Genomic DNA, 20,133 nt, shown 5'->3' on the forward strand with positions numbered 1-20,133 from the left:
ACTTTTTTGCACACCTATATTTAACACCTCACTCATTGTTGTTTCAAGATTCTCTTCTCACCATCTCAAAATCTAAAAGAAAGGTTGTTGTTGTTTAGTCTATCAGTAATGTCTGCCTCTTTGCAACCCCATTGACTGTAACCCACCAGGTTCTTCTGTCCATGGGATTCTCCAGGCAAGAATACTGGAGTGGGTTGACATTTCCTTCCCCAGGGGATCTTCCCAACCCAGGGATCAAATCCCCATCTCCTATGTCTCTTGTAATGACAAGCAGATTCTTTACCACTGAGCCACCAGGGACGATTAAGTAGTACTAAATTTGCCATGGCTATATATCAACTGTAACCATACATTTTATTTCTCATACTCAAATCTCAAGTTTGATATCACAGATTTGGATAATAAATAGCCAATAAGTAAACTATGTTCTTACATTCTTTTTTTGTCTTATTTACCCATTCAGCCTTCAGAAGATCCATATACTGTAAGGTGGAACTCAAAAGTTACACATATCAACACTAGTTTTTACAGAATTTTCATCTCTTACTCTAGAACTGGACTTCCCTTGTGGCTCAGCTGGTAAAAGAATCTACCTGCAATGCAGGAGACCTGGGTTCAATCCCTGGGTTGGGAAGATTCCCTGGAGAAGGGAAAGGCTATCCACTCCAGTATTCTGGCCTAGAGAATTCCATGGACTGTATAGTCCACGGGGTCGACAAAGAGCTGGACACGACTGAGGGACTTTCACACTCCACTCGCTCTATATTGTCTTCTATCCACAGTCAAGAAAAGTTAATGGGGCCCATATCTCAGAAAGGCAGAGTCTCAGAAGCCAAGAAGACCCTGCCCCCGTCCTATTTTCTTTTTCCACCTGCTGTATTGTCTGTCAGCAGTCCGCTGGCTTGCTGATCCTTTCTGTGCTCACCCCTGAATCTGAAAAGTTGGAAGCCTGGGAATTATATTCCCCAGAATACGAAGCCAGCAAATCCCCCAGTTTAGATTCTGCAAGTGCCACATACCAGTGAGAAGGCAGGGAAAAGACAGGCAGAGGCCATATTCTTCCCAGCAATAGCTGTGAGATTTTGTGGTGGCCCCTCCACCGCAATTTTGCATGTGTATCCCTCCACGAATCACCTGCCTCTCTGGGTGGCTTCCACAATTTCATGAGCTGTGTGGTCAGAATTCCTCCAAGGTTAGCCACAAACCTGCAAGCTAACAATGGGTTTCCTTCACCTCTGCTCCTCTAGCTTTTCCAACTCTCTTATCAGCATCTAATTACGTATTTTAAATGCCTTCCTGCTTCAAGTGTCCAGAGTGGTTTCTGTTTTTCAATGGGAAGACTGACTGAAATCTCCAGTCTCCTAATTTATATAAATATGTAGTCAAGTGTCCTCTTAAAGACGTCTAGTTTAGAAGATCAGTACCAGACCCCCAACCCATTAATTGTATGTAAACTGATTTTAACCGCCAAAGTAGCCCCTTTTGTGATTTCTTTTTCTTCCCCTCCTTTTGGAGAATTCTGTATCAATAATTTTATTACAGAAACTCAATCTAAAAAATATACCAATATCAAACAATGCTCCAAGTGATACCAGGTGGACAGCTACCTTGCCGTAGTCCATCCTTAATATTTTCCACTTCCTTTCTCTTTATTTCCGTCCAATTACTTGCATGTATGATTTTGTCCATTCTTTTAAGGGCAGGGATTTTCTGCTTGTTTGTTCCCTAGTACCTAGGAAATGTTCAAAGATGTTGGTTAAATGCAATGTAAAAATAGGTGTGTGAGTTTCTTTTTGCCTGGATGGAGTAAACAACAATTCACACAATTTAAATTTAAGTTCGCTTTAGCACCCATAAGCAGATCCTCAAATCTTTTAGGTTCTCCATTTTGATTAGCGGTTCCATTCTATTCCAGAAATTCCTTCTTCCCTGTGTTGATGATGGGTTTACAGTTACACATTTCACACCTGCCTCCTAGATTTCAAATGGTCTCCCTAGGTGATCTTTATATACACTAAATCTTCAGAACCACTGCAATGAATTAGCTCCTTTCAGTTGAAATTCCTAATGCAAGGAATAAAATCCAAAGACTCCAAGGCTTGGGGTTCTTTTTATGATTCATATCTGGGAGGTGATGTATAGGATGACAGAATTTTGGAGTTGGAAACATTCTCACAGATCATTTAAGTCTGTTATTTAGATCAGTGATCATATCTGGAATTTCAAAGATAGTTTAGGACAGAACAGAACTCAGAATCTTGGTATTCTGAATTTCAGCCTAGTGATTTCTTTAAGATGGCTATCATAACATTTGTGTGAGTGGTGAAATGAACAACCCCCCTAAGTGTGCCAATCATACTGTGAATATGCTTATGTGTTAGTATAGTTGTCTGACAAGTAGTGGTAAACTTCTAACAAAATTAATATATCAGATGATTTCCAATAGATGCAAGTGAAGTGTCTTGAAGAAGGGATAGCATTTTTGAATACGCACAAAGATGTAACATGGACTTGTGGTGGGAACCATCCTCGTTTTTCTTCAATATAATCTTGTGACTAATATAGAATGTGTAGGTGTTAATCTCAGTAATAAACACAATACAGATGAAGTTTATGGAAATTTGAATTATGTAAACTTGAAGTTTGTAATCTAGAAAAAATTTTATAAAGTTTGCTGTATAAAATAGCAGCTCTCTAAAAAGCTGGCAAGAACAGTAAATTCCAAAATCCAGTAAATTGCAAACCATGTTCGTGGATTGACATGCAGAGGTGGGGCATTATATATATAGCATAATGTGACCTGCCCTCTTATTCACGTGTACCGGAATCTCCCCACGTGATTTTAGTGATCATTGTACTAGAGATTGCACCATAAACCTTTAGCTCAGAAATTAATGTGACAAAATACTCTGAATCTTTAAACACTTGACCATCTGTTAATTTAGGAGAGAGCACACTCTAAGACGTTGGAGAAAATGATGTGAAAATAAGTATAGCATTAAGACCAAATAAAAATCCCTACAATCCTAATGTTATTCCTCTGTGAAAACTAGTCTTACATGATGAGTATCTTAAATTATGTGATGTGTTCAGGGGAACATTCCTCACAAAATGCAGCTTTTCCTGAAGCTCCTTCATGCCTTTAAGTGATCCTAACCCCAACCCCTATGCCTGAAAGACAATGTGCAATGTTAAAAGGAGCCCTTGGAGTTTCCAATTTAATCTCACATTTAGCGACCCACCAAAGGCATAGAATTCTCTGGTAAGCATCCCATAAGTCAGATATGTGTGTGTTTTAAATTCTTGTTAGTATGCAGTGAGCTGCACCATTGTGTAGAATAACACTTTGGTTATTTTCACTCCAGGTTCTAACAGGGCTTGAATCTGTATCTAAGTCAATTTTCATGATTGTCATCACAGGACTTGCCTGCATTATGCCTAGTCAATCAGTTAAAAGAGGGCCAAGCATTCTGATTGCCTCCGCTCCCACTTACAGAATGATTAGAGGATCAATGAACTAATAAAAACAAAATACTCTTAATCTCCTGCAATTAGTCCAGGAACACAGGGCACTGCATGCCTTGTCATCTATGTGGGGCAGCCCCAGCAGATGAAGAGCTGTACCCCCCACACTTCTCTTGTACCCTCCCCGCCTCCTGCCTGCTGCTGCTGCTGCTGAGCTCCCCCAGTCCCTGATCCTGGGTCATCCAAACATGGGCTCAGGGTGTCAGTGAAGCAGAGGCATTGAGGTTTCCAAACTTTGATTGCAAATATTTATAAAAAGCATCAAAGTGCTGACTGTGAAGGAAATTAGAGTTTTGTTCGAGGCTTACACAAGTCTATCACTCACTTAAAAAAATTTTCACCAAGAAATTTAAATTTATTTCCAAAAAACTTCTTTCTTTCCAAGAGACAGTCTTCATGAAGAACTAAATTCTCTCATCAATACATATTTAGCAGAACACCTCGGGCAGTGCTACAAATCTAAGGAGAAAATGAATCTTGTTTGGCTTGGGTGTAGCCCCTGCTTTGAGTCAAGGGTCTGTCTGAAAAGGTTAGGACAGATTTTTAGAACTATCATCTCAATGACTTGCAGATAAACTTGGGGGTCCTAGAATTTGAATAGGAGCATCCTTTCTTTATATTTTTCCAACTAAGAGATGGCTTTGCTGTGTTCCTGGTGAGCCCTGAGATGGCTGGCACTTGACATCTGCAAATACACATGACTCCTCTACTCTTGGACCAGCGCTGAGATATGTGTGTGCATAAAAACAAAAGCTATCTATTTCCACCCTGAGTTTCCACACTTGGATCCCCTCCAGACACCATTCTGAACATGACACTCTGCTAAAGGGTACTAAAAATGGTGCTTTCCTCAAAATAAAACCTTTAAAGGTCCCTTAGTAGCTATTCAGGGACTGGTTTTCAATTTCAATTCTCCACCCCTTTCCCAGCTATAGATTCAAAATGCTTACATAAAACACTGAGAGTATGTACTTCAAAGCAAATCTGATTTTTCTTCTGTAATAGAAATGAGAGCTACAGTTACCACAAACTATATTTTTACTTAGAAGATACACAAAGTAATAATACACTTCCAACAAGAGAAAACAGATTCTTTTTTATTTTATAGGTAGCTTTGGTATAAGCTTCAGATAGATCCACTTACTACACAGTTTGTGAAATCTATAACTTCAAATCATACTACTCTTTATTTTAGGTCATTATATCTAAAAGCATGATTTCTCAAATCCTTTTATTATAAGTAGTTCTTGCACAAAAATGTTATATCACAATAGCAAAAAAAAATGTAAACTTCTTTTGCAAACTACATAAATATTATAATATCTGCTTTGAAGTTATTCTTATATTAAAATCAGAATATAATCTACATGCTTTACATAGAAAACTCTGGCCAGTAGCCTACGTGCAAAAAGTTTTTCTTACTGACTTGCCTTTCATGTTACTTAGGTCTTGGAAGGAGAAGATTTTTAAATAGAACCCAGATCAAAATGCAGTCCATAAGTAAAACAAGTACTGGAAATATATCAATAATTGTAGGTAAAATATGAGATGTGAAAATTACTCTATATCTGACAAGTTACCAGGGTATGGAGGGAACTTGATAGAAAGACTCAACTTCTGAGCACTGAAGAATTGATGCTTGTGAACTGTGGTGTTGGAGAAGACTCTTGAAAGTCCCTTGGACTGCAAGGAAATCCGACCAGTCCATCCTAAAGGAAATCAGTCCTGAATATTCATTGGAAGGACTGATGCTGAAGCTGAAACTCCAATACTTTGGCCGCCTGATGTGAAGAGCTGATTCATTTGAAAAGATCCTGATGCTGGGAAAGATTGAGGGCAGGAGGAGAAGGGGACGACTGAAGATGAGATGGTTAGATGGCATCACTGACTCAATGGACATGAGTTTGCATGAACTCCGGGAATTGGTGATGGACAGGGAGGCCTGGCGTGCTGCAGTTCATGGGGGTCACAAAGAGTCAGACACGACTGAGCGACTGAATTGGAACTGGAGTTCATATTCGATCCTACATGCAAGGAACTCAGCCCACATGCTAAAATACTTTTCACCCAGCTGATCTGTTTTCAAATGAATAAGAGGTCATTTCTACAACTATTAGTCCTAGACTGAAAAGTCTAGGTGGCCAGTGAATTTATTTCACCATCACTATCTGTGATGTCTTTCAATACAAATTTTAAGTGTGTCAATATGCAGGTGTGCATACACAAGCGTGCACACTGAGAGGACGACATCAAGGCCTCTTTTTTCGCTGCAAGTAGAGCTTTTAATGTTTACCTTTTTTGTTATTAATGTAAATCTTTTATCCTCAGACTGTCCTTTCAGTTAAAGATCAAGTTAATTAATCTGGAGCCCTGATTGACGTGCTACTTTGAGATTCCATTGAACACCTAGCTACTGGCCATGGTTTGTTTGAAGAGAAAAATATCACTGCTGAAGCATTTTTAAAAATTTCAAATGCATGCAGAAAGAACTTCATATGCTTTCCAAGCAGCTACATATAGTGGCTCAAGTAACGTTTTTATTTATTTTGGCCTAAGCCCTTTAACAACATCCTTTGAAAACAAGAGAGAATGCCTACAAGATGGCAGCAGAGACCACAAAGCACGGCCTGGTGGGCGGTGCTCCGGGGGGGTCACGGGGCCTCAGGAGGGAATCCATTGTGCTGCCGTCCCTCTTTTCTGTGCATTCTCTCTAAATGGACGCGTCCTCTCTCTTCTGCCCGTGCTTTTACTTGACGTAAAACAATTTTTAAAACAAACTTCCCAATGATTCATTCAGAGCTCAAATAACACTGTACGCGGGAATTGTTGGAGACAGGTAACCATTCTGCACGTCTCTTGTCCCCTAGGAGGCCGGGGTGGGCAGAGGGGCGTAGCAGCCTACGAGCTGCTCTTGTTGCAGACGGGGCCTCGGTTGTTGTCCTCCATATACTGGCTGCCCCCCGTGTCGCTCTGGCTGAGGACCATGGAGGGGAGGCGGGAGGGCCGCCTCTCCGGGTTCTTCTCTTGCGAGAAACAGCAGAGCATCCTCTTCATGGTGCTGTACATGTCCTCATCCTTGTAGGAGTAGATGATGGGGTTCATGACGGAGTTGAGCAGCGCCAGCAGCAGGAACCACCTTTTCACGTGCTGCACGTTGCACCGCGTGCAGTTCAGGCCGTCGAGCAGCAGAACCACCAGGCCGGGCGTCCAGCACACGACGAAGGCCCCTGGAGGGAGAGAGAGAGAGGAAGCAACAGGCACTCAGACGTCAGGTTAATTATTTAGGTTTCTTCTCGCCCAGTCTTCCATCAGTGGCATCAAAGGGCTTTGAGGATTTGTCTTGACAACTGCAAAGCAAATTTCCAGACTTCCTCTAAGCATTTGAGACCTGGGCTTGTTAGAAGCAAACAGACTATAAACCACATGCCATTTCACCTTCTCATCTGCTTACAGGTACCTTAATTAGAGGCTTACACTTATCTCTTACATATTGAGCACAACACAGACCTTATTTCCATGTGTTCTCCAAATCACACTAGAAGGTTGTGCAGTCATTATCCACATTCTGCAGGTGAGAAAATTGAGGCCCAATTATAGAGTCTATGTGGGGGAAGCCTCACACACATAGTGTATGTGGGGAACCCTGCGCTCTGCTGTTCAACTCAAGACTTTCCAAGTGCTGTCCTAAATAAGACACACCGCATACATAGGTATCTCCTAGTCTTTTAATCAAGTCACTTGCTCAAAAACTATATTCTTAACAAAATCACGTTTAAGCTGAGTAGGCACGAAATTCTTTTTGACATTCACAGGCCATCTGCTTAATTAACTGCTCTAAGTTGAGATAGATATTTTTGTCAGAAATAAGTCTTTCTCTTTCATGATGAGAGAGAGATGTGCTTTTATTAACACATTTATTTAGCATAATTTTAGCACCAACTGCACATGAAGGAGGGTCTCTTCTGAATCTCTATCCATCTGACCAATTTAGCTTACTTCAGAACTTTCTGATATATTCTTCCTGAGATATGAGACACAGGTTCATTATTTCCCTACTTAGTCAGCATAACATCAAATAACAATGACAGCTAACACATGAATGCTTCCCTTTATTAACTCATAGAACCACACTATGAAAGCACACATCATTATCATCGTCAGGAAACTGAGGTACAGAGAAATTCAGTAACGTGCTTATGAGAAAACAGCTTGTAATTGACACTGAATTTTGAACCTAGGCAATCTTCCTTCATAGGCTGCGCACTTGGCCAATATGGGACCTGCCTCCATCTTGGGGTATGATTTATTTTTCCAAAAGTCCTTATCATTTCTTAATGCCCTTACTTATGCATTCAACAAATAGTCACTGTGAGCTTTCAATGTGCCAAGAACTATGCCAGAAGGTGAATGAGGTGAGGACCATGCGCTCTGGGAGCTAATGGGGGAGAGAGAATGAACAAGCAAGTCTGTGAACTAACTAGTTACTCCTCTTGGTTAGATTCAGACCTGGACAGTATTCCTCTTAGTGCTTTATCTTTGTTCTGAGAGATATAATGAAAAGCAAGTCTAGTCAAGAATTATAAAGAGGCAGTGCGAGGCCATGAAACTCCATGAGTTTGGGGGTCAGACAGCTAGGCCCAGCTCCTCACCTTACGAGCTACTAATAAGTCAAATCACCTCTCTGAGCCTTCTTCATTCCCTCATTTAATAACAATAATGATCTTGACTTACAAGGTAATTGGGAAGGTCAGAGGTAATGAAAAGTGGAGTCTAACACTGCACTGGGTTCACTAAGCAGTGGTTATCATGAGATGCTTTGTCAGAGACATCTGACAAAAGATGTGCCAGAGTTCTCGGGGGGTTCACTTCCCATTTCATAACTACACCTCTCCAGTGATTCCCTTTTCTCTCCATCCTCCATTATTTGGGGGTTGGCTGACATATATGAAGAAAGAAGTGACCTTGGAGTTAAAAGATCAGAGATTTGGGTCCAAATTCCTCACTTACTATACAACTCTGGGAGATCCATGTTATCAGTCTGAGCTTCATCTTCCGAAACTGTAAATTGAGGATCTGTGGCAAGTTGTGGATTTTTCAATCTGTGAGCTAGGGCACCTTAGTGGGTATGCAATCAATGAGTTTGGAAAAGGTTTTTTTTTTTAATGAAAGAATAAAATGCAATGGAATGAAACAGCTCAAAGTATATTACACAGACCAAGGGAAATACTGTTTCATGCAATTTTTGTTTCAGTTTTATATACTACATTTATGCATGCATTGGACATAAAGTAAGATATTTCTGACTGTTGGGATTAGTCAGAAAGTTTGAAAAAGCCCCTGTCTAGCTCCAATAGTCTGTATTTCCTAGAACAATAACACTTCTGCTCTCTCTGCTGTTTCTGAGACAGGATTACTGTGTTCTCAACAGGGAAGAACTAAAGAAAGCAGACATCAAAAGTGTAGCTACCAACTTTGATTTGACGTGTCCTTTCTGTGTGAAACTGCAGAATTCCAAAGAAAGTCCAGAGGGAGTTTCCAAGGGTTTTGTGTTAATGGGTAGGAGGAGGAAATATTGGTAAACTTCATACTTAGTTAAATATACATATCAAAGTTTTTTTTAATATTTACTTATTTTTTATTTTTGACCGTGCTAGATGTTTGTTGCTGTGAGGGCTTTATTCTAGTTGCAGTGAGTAGGGGCTACTCTCTAGTTGGGGTGCTTGGGTTTCTCATTGGGGCGGCTTCTCTTGTGCAGTACAGGCTCTAGGACAAAAGGGCTTCTGCAGTTTTGGCTCCTGGGCTCTAGAGCACAGACTCAGTGGTTGTGGCACATGGGTTTAGTTGCTCCACAGCGTGTAGGATCTTCCTGGATCAGCAATTGAGCTTGTGTCTCCTGCATTGATAGGCAGATTCTTTACCACTTAGCAACCAGAGAAGCCCCTTGTCAAACTTTAAACTTTTCTTTGGGCAACGATTATATACCGGGCACTGTTGTAACCATTTTATATGAATTAACCATTTAATCCTCATAGCAACCCTTGGAAATAGGTACTATTTTATATATATACACACACATACACACACAGTGCTGTGTGCTGTGCTTAGTCACTCAGTCGTGTCCGACTCCTTGGGACCACGTGGGCTGTAGCCCACCAGGGTCCTCTGTCCATGGGGATTCTCCAGACAAGAATACGAGAGTGGGTTGCCATGCCCTCCTCCAGGGCATCTTCCCAAGCCAGGGATCCAATCCAGGTCTCCCTCGTTGCAGGCGGATTCTTTACCGTCTGAATCACAGTACCCTCATTTTAAATCTGAGAAAAATGAACCATGGATAAGTTGGTAATCTGCTCAAAGCCATGCAGCTGATAAGTGGAAGGGCCAGGATTTGAACTCAGGCACCCTGGCCCCAGAGCCTGTGCTCCTGCTCACGTGCTAGGCTCAGAAGTGAGTGCAAAGGATCTTATTTCTAAAGTAAGTGATGGGGAAGGGGAGAGAGTACTTTTGGCCTTTAAAGTCCTGTTCTTAGAGTGTCATATCTAACTCTAAAGCTGCATATGTCACAACTACGTCATTCTTTGGTTTGCTAACAGAAAGATTTTCTGGCTAAGAAAGGAAGAAAGATGAAGAAGGAAAGAAAGAAGGGGAAGGGGAGAGGGGAAAGGAGAAAGAATTTCAGCAAAAATATAGGCTGGCCATTGGGGTATGAAAAGCAAAAAAAAAAAAAAAATCTGCTGACCTTTATACTACACTATTTCCAAGAACAACAAAAGGCAAGGCTCTGACAGAACAGCCCAAACACACTGGGCTGCTGAACCAGAGATGGTGCTTCAGTGGTGCCATCTGAGGTGACGATTACACTCCAAGCAGGGACCCTGGGAAACCGCAGCTCCGTGACTCCTCCACCCAGCGGCCAGGCTCTCCTTCTAAACACACCACAGAGTGGAGGCACAGCTTATCTTAACAGTTCATTTGCTAGGGGTTTTTTTACTGTGTGTCAGCAGCAGCAGATATGAGGTCCCCCAAAAATATTTAAAAGGAGAAGAAAATGCCAGGAATGGTTCTGGCCTTGGGAATCTGTCCTCTTGGAGAATTCTTGAAGAATGTGGGAGATGTCAGAAACATACAAATGGGCAACTGTCCCAGTTCTTAAAAGAGGGCCAGATGGTGTGTCCTAGCAAATATATATCAGTCAGCCCCTTACGAATTTCCAATAAATTCTTGAAGAAAAAACTAGGATGAGTGTTTTTTGAGTACTTAAACTCAATGCTCAGAACAAACAGCTAGGAATAAGCAAGACTTACCAAGAGACATATGTCAAGCCCGGATTTTTTCCCCCTAAATTAGGCATTAACAAATAGCAGCAGATCTAAAGGTATCTATCTGGGAAATGGAAGAAATCAGGTACATTTTTCTTGGAGAAGAAAAGGCAAAGGAAAACAAGATTATGTTAACTGTCCCCAAATACCTGAAGGGTCATTACATAAAAAGAAGCACAACTTACCTTGAAGGTCACCCTGAACCAAATGGAAAAGTATCAAAAAACAGAATTTGAACATAAATTTTTTTTAAAGAAAATAAAGCTATTTTGGAGAGGAATTTGTTGTCCAGCAGACAGAGAGCCTCCCTTGGCCTGAGTATTTTCTTTGCCCAGATCGTCCTGAGATGTGCAAAGGGAAGGGATTTTCCCCAAATGAGAGAGAGAGGGTTAAGTGGCTTCAGAACTGTTTTCCAAGTAGAAAACTGCTATCTACAAACTATGAGTTTCAACTCCCCACGCAATCCAAAGAAATTTGACTTGTTGGTTTCCCAGACACCATTATCAGACAGTATGGCTAAAAACTGATTAAGACAAATTCTCCAAGATAGCAATTCCCAAAGCTGGTTGTCCATCAAATTCCCAAGGGAGCTTTTTACAAATGCATATCCTCTGGTTCTATATCAGACCCAACGGCCCGACTCTCTGTGGTCAGATGGGGAAATCTGTAGAAAAAGCTTCCGGGGTGATTACAATGCATGACCAGTTTCACAAATCACTTCTGAATGCTGACCAGTATGGTTTCATCAAGCTGACCTTGTCAGCAAAATTGTAGACTTTTTATAGATTTGGCCAAAAGAGAAAGGGGGCAGAATTCCTTAAAACAAAAAATCACCTTTAGATCAATATCTTCAGCTTCTATTTGGAAAAATGTTTGAACAGATCTTATGCATAAATGAAATGTATAAACACAATCAGGGAAACTAGTCTACAGGCAAGGCATACACCGTCTTCCGCTGGCCTTAGCTCTCTGGTTCACCCTGCCAAGAATGCCTTCCTGGCTCCTAATCTAAGGTCTACTTTTCATTCCAAGCTTAGCGCCTATTCTGCCTCCTCCACTGGACCTCTCCCATTTGTCCAACCCACAGTGACCATTCTCTTCTCTCAGTTCCTGTGACACTTCCCACCTACAACATCCACGTGGCACTGGGCATATCACCTGCTCAGTTACACTCCAATATCTCCCAAGACCTCTGGGCTAGGCAGTGTGCTTAGAGCTTGATATACACCCATTGCTTCAATCTCATGGCCCTGTGAGGTTGCTGCTCTTATTTTCAGTCTCATACTTGATGAATCTGAACTTCAGAATGGCTCAACGGTTTAGTCAGAAGCCAATGAATAGAACAGTCAGAATGTGAACCCCAGCCTGAGTCTTCCATGCAAATTCTTGAGCACTGTGCTACGCCGCAGTAGTTTCTAATACACAGATCCCATTGCTCAGGCCCATTATAAACTCACTAGGCATGCAGGCTGTGTCTCGTATCTGTCTGTGTCCTCAGAATGAAGGATAGAGCCCCACACTCAAGTAGCAGAGAAGACATGTCCACTGAATGTAATTGAAGGTTATTAACAACCACAGGGCCGGGTAATGAATAAGTGCTAGCATTTCTGAGGCAAGCAGTATAATGCCCTGCCCCTCCGGCACTGAAGGCAGGGAACCAGGATGGGATGGTTCTGACTACTGTCAAGGAAGGTATCAGGTGAAATGACACTCAGCTGAGCAGAGTACTGAAGGTCAAGAATGACTGTGCGGGGGTGAGGAATAGCGTGATACACTTGGGGAATTCCAAACAGGTTTGGATGGTTCTAACCCAGGAAGGTGACTAGGGAAGTAAGATGAAGTCTGACAGATGAACTTGGGTAAGACCTGGAAGCGCCCTGTGGGAAGTTCTCAAGAGTTTGGATTTATTGCGTAAATCACGTCCCATAAGTATTTTTCAATCAGGAGTTCATCAGGAGAATTAAGTCTGAATGCCTCAGGTATGCACTGTATTAACACTGAATTAACCTCTCTACCAAGCACCTAGAATGGTATGAGTCATAGACCATCATGGGAGGATTAAGAAAATATTTCTATGTTCCACGGTTCATAAAGAAAACCTATTGAGAAAGGTTAGAGCTGAGGTTTTTCTGGCTCAGTTGAAACTCATCAGTGGCTTGTGAAATCATTTAATAGGCTGAAAGCAGCAATTTTCTAAAAAATAAAATAGAACAGAAAAACATCAGGACATTTCAAATATAGTAAGGGTATGTTTCATGAAACTTGTTTCAGTTACACAGAAAAATATTTGTATGTTTTGGGTCATGATAGAGAATGTACATTATTTCTCAGTGTGAGGTCCTGATTTTTTTTTTAATTGAAATCTACCTCATTATTTTTTTAAAATGTAGAGGGTTACTTCCTAAAGGAAATCTCTTGTTAAACTTCAAAATGAGAGCTGCTGTGACTAAAGAAAAAGATGGGGTGGGGGTAGTTGAATAAGGATCTTCATAGAGAATTTACCCTTCACCGTACAATGTGCCCCGCACCACTATGCCTTACACATACACACATTGAGGAACCCTTGAGGATCCCCTGGGAACCTCAATGACCACAGTTTGAAAACCACTGCTGTAGAATGGTAGTTCTTTGAATATTTTTAATCAGTAGTGTGCATAAATCTTATATTTTAGAGGAAAGCTGTATCTGAGTGGTGGAATGGTGGTACGCATCAGAATCACCTGGGCTGCTGGCTTAAATTCATATTTCTGGGTCCTGCCCATACCTACCAAATGAGAACCTGATGAAGGTATGATCTGGGCATTTCCAGTTTTAAACAGCTCCCTGGGAAATGCTTTAGTATTGTAAAGTGAAAGAACCACTGATTTGGCAGAGAGACACCCCTGAAGACCAGCTGAAATTCAGGTGAAAAGTTTAAGGATTTGAAAAAACATTGGTGATGAAATGGAGAGATGTAACCAGGTTAGGAGGTGGTAAGAAGAAAAACCTGTAAGATTTGATGTATAAATAACTAGATCTAGGAAGTGAGGGAAAGGAAAGAATCCAGGGTGCTTGGGCAGCATGTGATCCTGATAACCAAGTAGGAGAGAGAGGAAGGACAGGTTTAGAAGGAAGAGATGGTGGTTCAGTTTTGGGCATTGGGAACTTGGACTATCTGTGGCTCCTACAGGTATAGAAGAGGAGAAAGCAGCCAGAAACATGGGTCAGAATAATGAGTGCTCCCAATTTTAATGTTGACTTGGGAGTCATCAGCAGTGTGGAATTGAAGCTGTACTTTCATTAATAAATACTAGGCAACTGCATGCCATGTGCCAGCTACTAAGAGTGAATGGCTTCCAGGTGATTACATTTGGACAATGAATATAATGTCCTTCTAGTGCCACATGACAGGTCAGTTATGTTGATAAGAAGCATTTGTTTATTTTTTTATGGCTGCGCTGGGTCTTCATCAGTTTGCAGGCTTACCTTGCTGACATGTGAGACGTTAGTTCCCCAACCAGGGATCAAACCTATATACCCTGCACTGGAAGGAGGATTCCTAATCACTGGATCACCATGGAAGCTCCTGCAATTATTTTTTTATTTTAATGATGTTTTCTTTTCTTTCAGTACCTGTTTAATAAGAGACTCACTAACAGTCCAATTAGACTACAAATGAGCCTTCCTCCAGTAATTCAACTAGTTTCAGTGCTATACTAAGAAACTAGTATCATGAGTTTCATGTAACTTTCTAAAGTATAATGAATCAGATACTAGAATATTCAATTGAATACTGAAATGATATCTAATGACTTCAATTTAAGGTAATCAGAAACATCAAATTAAGGAATGTTTAACACTTTTGAAAATAAAATTACAACTGAAAATATTGGCGGCAAGTGAAATCAAAGATCTTTCTAATTCTCTAGTCAATATTATCTTGAAATAATCTACAACCACCACCTACCTTATTTGGAAGGTTTCAAAATATCTCAAACAATACTCTGGTTAATACCTTATCGCTGCATTACAGGAAAGAAGAGATACACATTATAGGAAAGAAGAATACCAGTCCATCTGGGAGAAAGGCCCCTCACTGGAATGTATTTAAGATAGTTCTTGGGGTCTGGGTGACAGACAAGATATGTAGAGGATTCAGACTTCCCTCAAGTTTTTTTCTTAATCCTGTTCTTTAGTACTCATAGTTTTCTATTCTGTCTGCTGCTGCTAAGTCACTTCAGTTGTGTCCGACTCTGTGCGACCCCATAGACAGCAGCCTACCAGGCTCCTCCATCCCTGGGATTCTCCAGGCAAGAACACTGGAGTGGGTTGCCATTTCCTTCTCCAATGCATGAAAGTGACAAGTGAAAATGAAAAGTGAAAGTGAAGTCGCTGTCGTGTCCGACCCTCAGCGACCCCATGGACTGCAGCCTACTGGGCTCCTCCATCCATGGGATTTTCCAGGCAAGAGTACTGGAGTGGGGTGCCATTGCCTTCTCCTCTATTCTGTCTAGTTAGCCTTATTTTCATCTGTTTAAAACTTGACACATACAATTAAAAAGAAACCTTCACATGTGAGTGGCACACAAATAAAACATCCATAACAATAAATCACTCACACAGAATAGTTTCACTTTGGCACATGGGCTACTCATTTCATCAAATAAGAGGATATATTTTAGATATGTTCACTCTGTTATTCTTTGTTTTTAGTCCAGGAAAAAAACAGTAGGGTACTAGCAATAATGCTAACCTACTAAGCCACAGGACTGTCTGATTTACTAAAATAGAAAATTACAACTTTACATAAAAATCAGGTTGGGAGCCTCATCCACAGGGAGCTCTCTTCTTATTTGAAAAGAATTTTAAAAGTAAAAAAAATTTGAATCAATAGATGTTCTTGGTTAGAAGTATCACAATGCGTAAGTTACATGTTAATGGAATATTCAAGTGAAAATGCTCTTATGATACCAAGGAATTTATTTAATAATTTTAAAGTAACACCTCCAGATGTGGTTTGTATTCAAATTTATACTCGTTTACCCACAGTGTTTTAGATTTCCAATAATTCAGAAAATAGATTGTCACATATGTGAAAGGAATGAAAATATATACCTTTAGTAAACCTGACTTATTTTTACTGCAGAAAACAAGAAAGCACTGAGATACTTCAAACAGATGATGAGCAGTTAAGCATTCCACAAATGATTCATTTAACACGATTGTTACTACTGCTGGGTCTTTTGACTCTAACAACTGGTTTTAGACACTTGTTTCAAATTTGTGGCCAGCTTTGGAAAATTGAAATTCTTTGGTGCCAAGGGGTTAGGAGATGAAATTTAAAGCAGAGGCATACCAGCTAGAACCACAGCCTAAACCTAATTCTAGTGTCTAACTCAGAGAGACAGCTGGAAATTATAAACTGCAACAGTAAGAGAACACCATCTCCACCTCCAGATTCCTCTTTAAGCATCATATGCAGGGGCCTGCATACCTCAGCACCTCTGTAACTACTATAACAAGGGCTCTCCAGCATCTAAGAAAAGGTGTGAGGTCAACTGTGTGCACTGACAGCAGCTGTTTGCCTGGCGTAATCTTAAACCCTGACACAACCCAGCTAGCCTGCCCCAGGATCTGAACTTCTTTCTGCTGGAGTCACGCCTTTGAATTAGGAAGGCCTGCCATTACACCTATACATATGAACATATAAAACTGTAGGCATGTAATAATTTATATAACACAAAAGCTGCCATTAGCACACAGCAAGGTTGTGGGACATTGCAAAAGGGATATCTTTGATGGGGCTGAAAATTTTGAAAAGAGTTACTGCCAATGCAGGAGATACAATAGACACAAGTTTGATCCCTGGTTTGAGAAGATTCCCTGGAGGAGTAAATGGCAACCCACTCCAGTATTCTTGCCTGGAAAATTACATGGACAAAGGAGCCTGGTGGGCTACAGTCCATGGGGTCGCAAAGAGTTGGCCATGACTGAGTGCATACACACACACACACACACACACACACACAACATGGGACACTGTACAAGGGAGCTGACCTGATTAGGAGACAAGATTCTAGACACCTCAATGGCACAAAATACTATCCTGAGCTCAGAGGAAGGGAACAGGACATGTTAGGAGCTGGAAGATGTGACTCGGAGTTGGGCCTGGAACAGTGACAGCACAGTATATAGCTCAGGAAGTACAAAGTCCTGACTCAGGACTACCCTTTCCATTCTACACCCATGGGTGCTAAGTCACTTCAGTCATGTCCAGACTCCTTGCAACCCTATGGACTGTAGCCCGCCAAGCTCCTCTGTCCATGGAATCCTCTAGGAAAGAACACTGGAGTGGGTTTCCATGGCCTCTTCCAGGGGATCTTCACAACCCAGGGATCAAACTCACATTTCTTATGTCTTCTGGCAGGTGGGTTCTTTACCACTAGCGCTATCTGGGAAGCCCAATGGCCACCATCATTAACCTATCACAGCATGTGCTTCTGAACCTAGATACTGCCTGGACTCTTTGACAGCACAGTGCTCAGCCTCTAGCAATCAGCTGGAATTTGCCCTTGAGATGAGTCTGCTGCTGCTGCCGCTGCTAAGTCGCTTCAGTCGTGTCTGACTCTGTGCGACCCCATAGACAGCAGCCCACCAGGCTCCCTTGTCCCTGGGATTCTCCAGGCAAGAACACTGGAGTGGATTGCCATTTCCTTCTCCTGAGATGAGTCTACTTATCCCTATTACAGTAAAAAGGGCTTAAGATCAGGTAGTCCCAGAGCTGAAATCCTTGTTTATGCCCACAGGGACATCAGTTCATTTTCCTGAGCCTCTCTGCACTTCTTAGCTATGGAATGAGCATGAAAGATACTGACCGGACAGGATTTTTGTGAGATTTAATGAGATAATGGGCGGAGAGTGTCTAACGCAGAAAACTCCAAAAATGCTCATTCTGACTGCCCAGATGGGGTCAGATGCTTCCCCTGCTGTGCTTTCTCAGTTTATAAACACATCTGGTAGAGAGCTTCAGTTGCTATTGTACACTCACACCTGTGTGTGCGCGCACACACACACACACTTTATTACACTCTGTCCTATTTTGGCTGCCCTGCTAGAATGACATCCTCAGGGGAGATCCTGTTTGTATCTTCTTCAGCTTGTGATACCCAGTGCTTGGCCATGCATGGTACACACAATAGGTACTTAACAGAAGCTTGTTAAATGAAGAAGTAAGGGATCTTGATTCAAATCCAGGCCCCGGCCTAGAGTATGCTTTGAAAAAGGTCATTGATGTCTCTCCCCCCAGGTTCTTCCTCTGTATATTAAAGGAATTGGACTAGAATGACCTGGACATTTCCTTCTGGCTCTTTTATTGGATAATCCTGGACTTTACCTACAGCTGCCTTCTCCACACACCGATGTGGAGAGAGTCTGCTGTAAATACACCCTGCTGGTTCTTAAATAGCCAGCTTCTCCAATAACTCATTTTGCATTTGTTATGCTTTCTGCGACCAAATGGGTAAAAATAAATCCAAGTGACAAACATCTATAGTTTTAACTTGGCAGATGTATGAATTTGAGTGCCATTCAGATTCTGTCAAAATATTTTCTACCCACTACTTCTGATCATATCTAACCAGTCCTAAGCTAGCTGGAATTGGTATTTACCATAATTTTCTTTAGTGACTAAACCACCACCAAAATGTGACACCATCTTTGTTTTCCAAAGATGTTTTTTTTTAGTTTACTTTGCAAAATAGAAAGCAATGCTATGGGAGTCACAGCATGCGCTCAAATCCCAAGAAGATGGCAATAATTACTGATCAACTTATTAACTATCAGTATAGTGATGCCAGAGGTACAAACATGGCCTTCTTTTCTAATTTTCTTTAGGGGCTTCCCTGGTGGACAGCAGTACAGTGATGCCAGGGGTGTAAAGATGGTCTTCTTTTCTAGTTTTTTTTTCCCCCTCAACTCCTTAGCTGCTCTACTGCCACCCTCTTTCTCCCCACCCCCAACCATGTCCTATTCATCCCAGATGCTCTCCTTTATCCACTTTTCTTCATTTTCTCTATTTCTTCAGGAATTTTACTTGTATCCTACTTGTGATAACAACCCCACATTAAGTTCCTATAAGCCTATATAGTTTACCATTATCAAATTACATATCACAGGAGACTACACAGTATATTCAAATTGAAGATTTTTCCTTTTCTGTGGGAAGATTCCTAAGTGGGATGTAAGCAGATTTGGTCATCAAACTTTAAGACCTGGGTTTGTCCAGCACTTTGCACATTTACCCTGAGCATGAGACTCCCTTGGGACATTTGTTAAACATTCAAGTTCTAAATGCTCTAAACCTGACTTAGAGACCCCTGCAGACTTTTTTTTTTTTTTTTTTGAACAGAGGAAAATTTATGCGTCGAACCTGGACTGGTCACTTATGATAATATACATGCTACAATTCCATTCTCCCCAATCATTCCACCTTCACCCTCTCCCACAGAGTCCCAAAGACTGTTCTAAATGCCTATGTCTCTTTTGCAGTCTCTTATACAGGGTTCAGGTTACCATTTTTCTAAATTCCATATATATGCGTTAATATACAGTATTGATGTTCTTCTTTCTGGCTTACTTCAGACTTAAACAGCATTTATTTGATTCCATTGTTCAGAATCTGAGATAAGCACTGCTATCTCAGGACTGTATGCATTATCTAACAAAAATTCACTGAGCCACAAGAGACGCCAACAATAGTGCTAACCACCCAGGACACAGGTAAATAAAGTGAGACATACAAGCTCTTTCCCAGCTCCTGATTTCACTGGCTCCTTCTCAGAGTTCAGCTCCAAGTGTACCCTTTGGAGAGCTCTTCCTTTGTGCCATATAAAGCAGCACCCAGCCCAGTCATTTCCTCAAATATTATTCCATTGGATTTCCTTGTGTCACTCTTTGCAATTATCTTGTTTATTTGTTGACTGGTTGGTTAACTCATTTACTAACTGCAAATCATCCCAATTGGACAGAATCTGAATGTTTAACCAATGTCCCAAGGGAGTCTCATGCTCAGGGTAAATGTACAAAGTGCTGGACAAAGCAAGGTCTTAAAGTTTGATGACCAAATCTGCTTACATCCCACTTAGGTATCTTCCCACAGGAAAGGAAGAATCTTCAATTCGAATATAATCTGTAGACTCCTGCAATACATAGTTTGATAACGGTGAACTGTATAGGTTTACAAGAACTTAATAAAAGCCATTTTCAGTCAGGTTCATATTTAAGAAAAATACAATTACTGGTAAAGCACAATCTG

The 20,133-nt window shown here is 41.1% G+C and overlaps 1 protein-coding gene across 1 annotated transcript in view; it reads right to left on the reverse strand.

Annotated features, from left to right (window-relative positions):
- Positions 1-5,805: 5,805 nt before the first annotated feature.
- LPAR3 (lysophosphatidic acid receptor 3) overlaps positions 5,806-20,133 on the reverse strand; it is a 79,042-nt gene continuing 64,714 nt past the window's right edge. The window contains exon 3 of the mRNA XM_055402382.2: positions 5,806-6,752. Coding sequence (XP_055258357.1) covers positions 6,424-6,752 — 329 coding nt within the window. The 3' untranslated portion in view covers positions 5,806-6,423. The remainder of the gene's footprint in view (positions 6,753-20,133) is intronic.

The sequence above is a fragment of the Moschus berezovskii genome, chromosome 4, assembly GCF_049115385.1.
Source record: "Moschus berezovskii isolate FMDL1 chromosome 4, NW_MosBer_1.0, whole genome shotgun sequence".
Taxonomy (NCBI): domain Eukaryota; kingdom Metazoa; phylum Chordata; class Mammalia; order Artiodactyla; family Moschidae; genus Moschus; species Moschus berezovskii.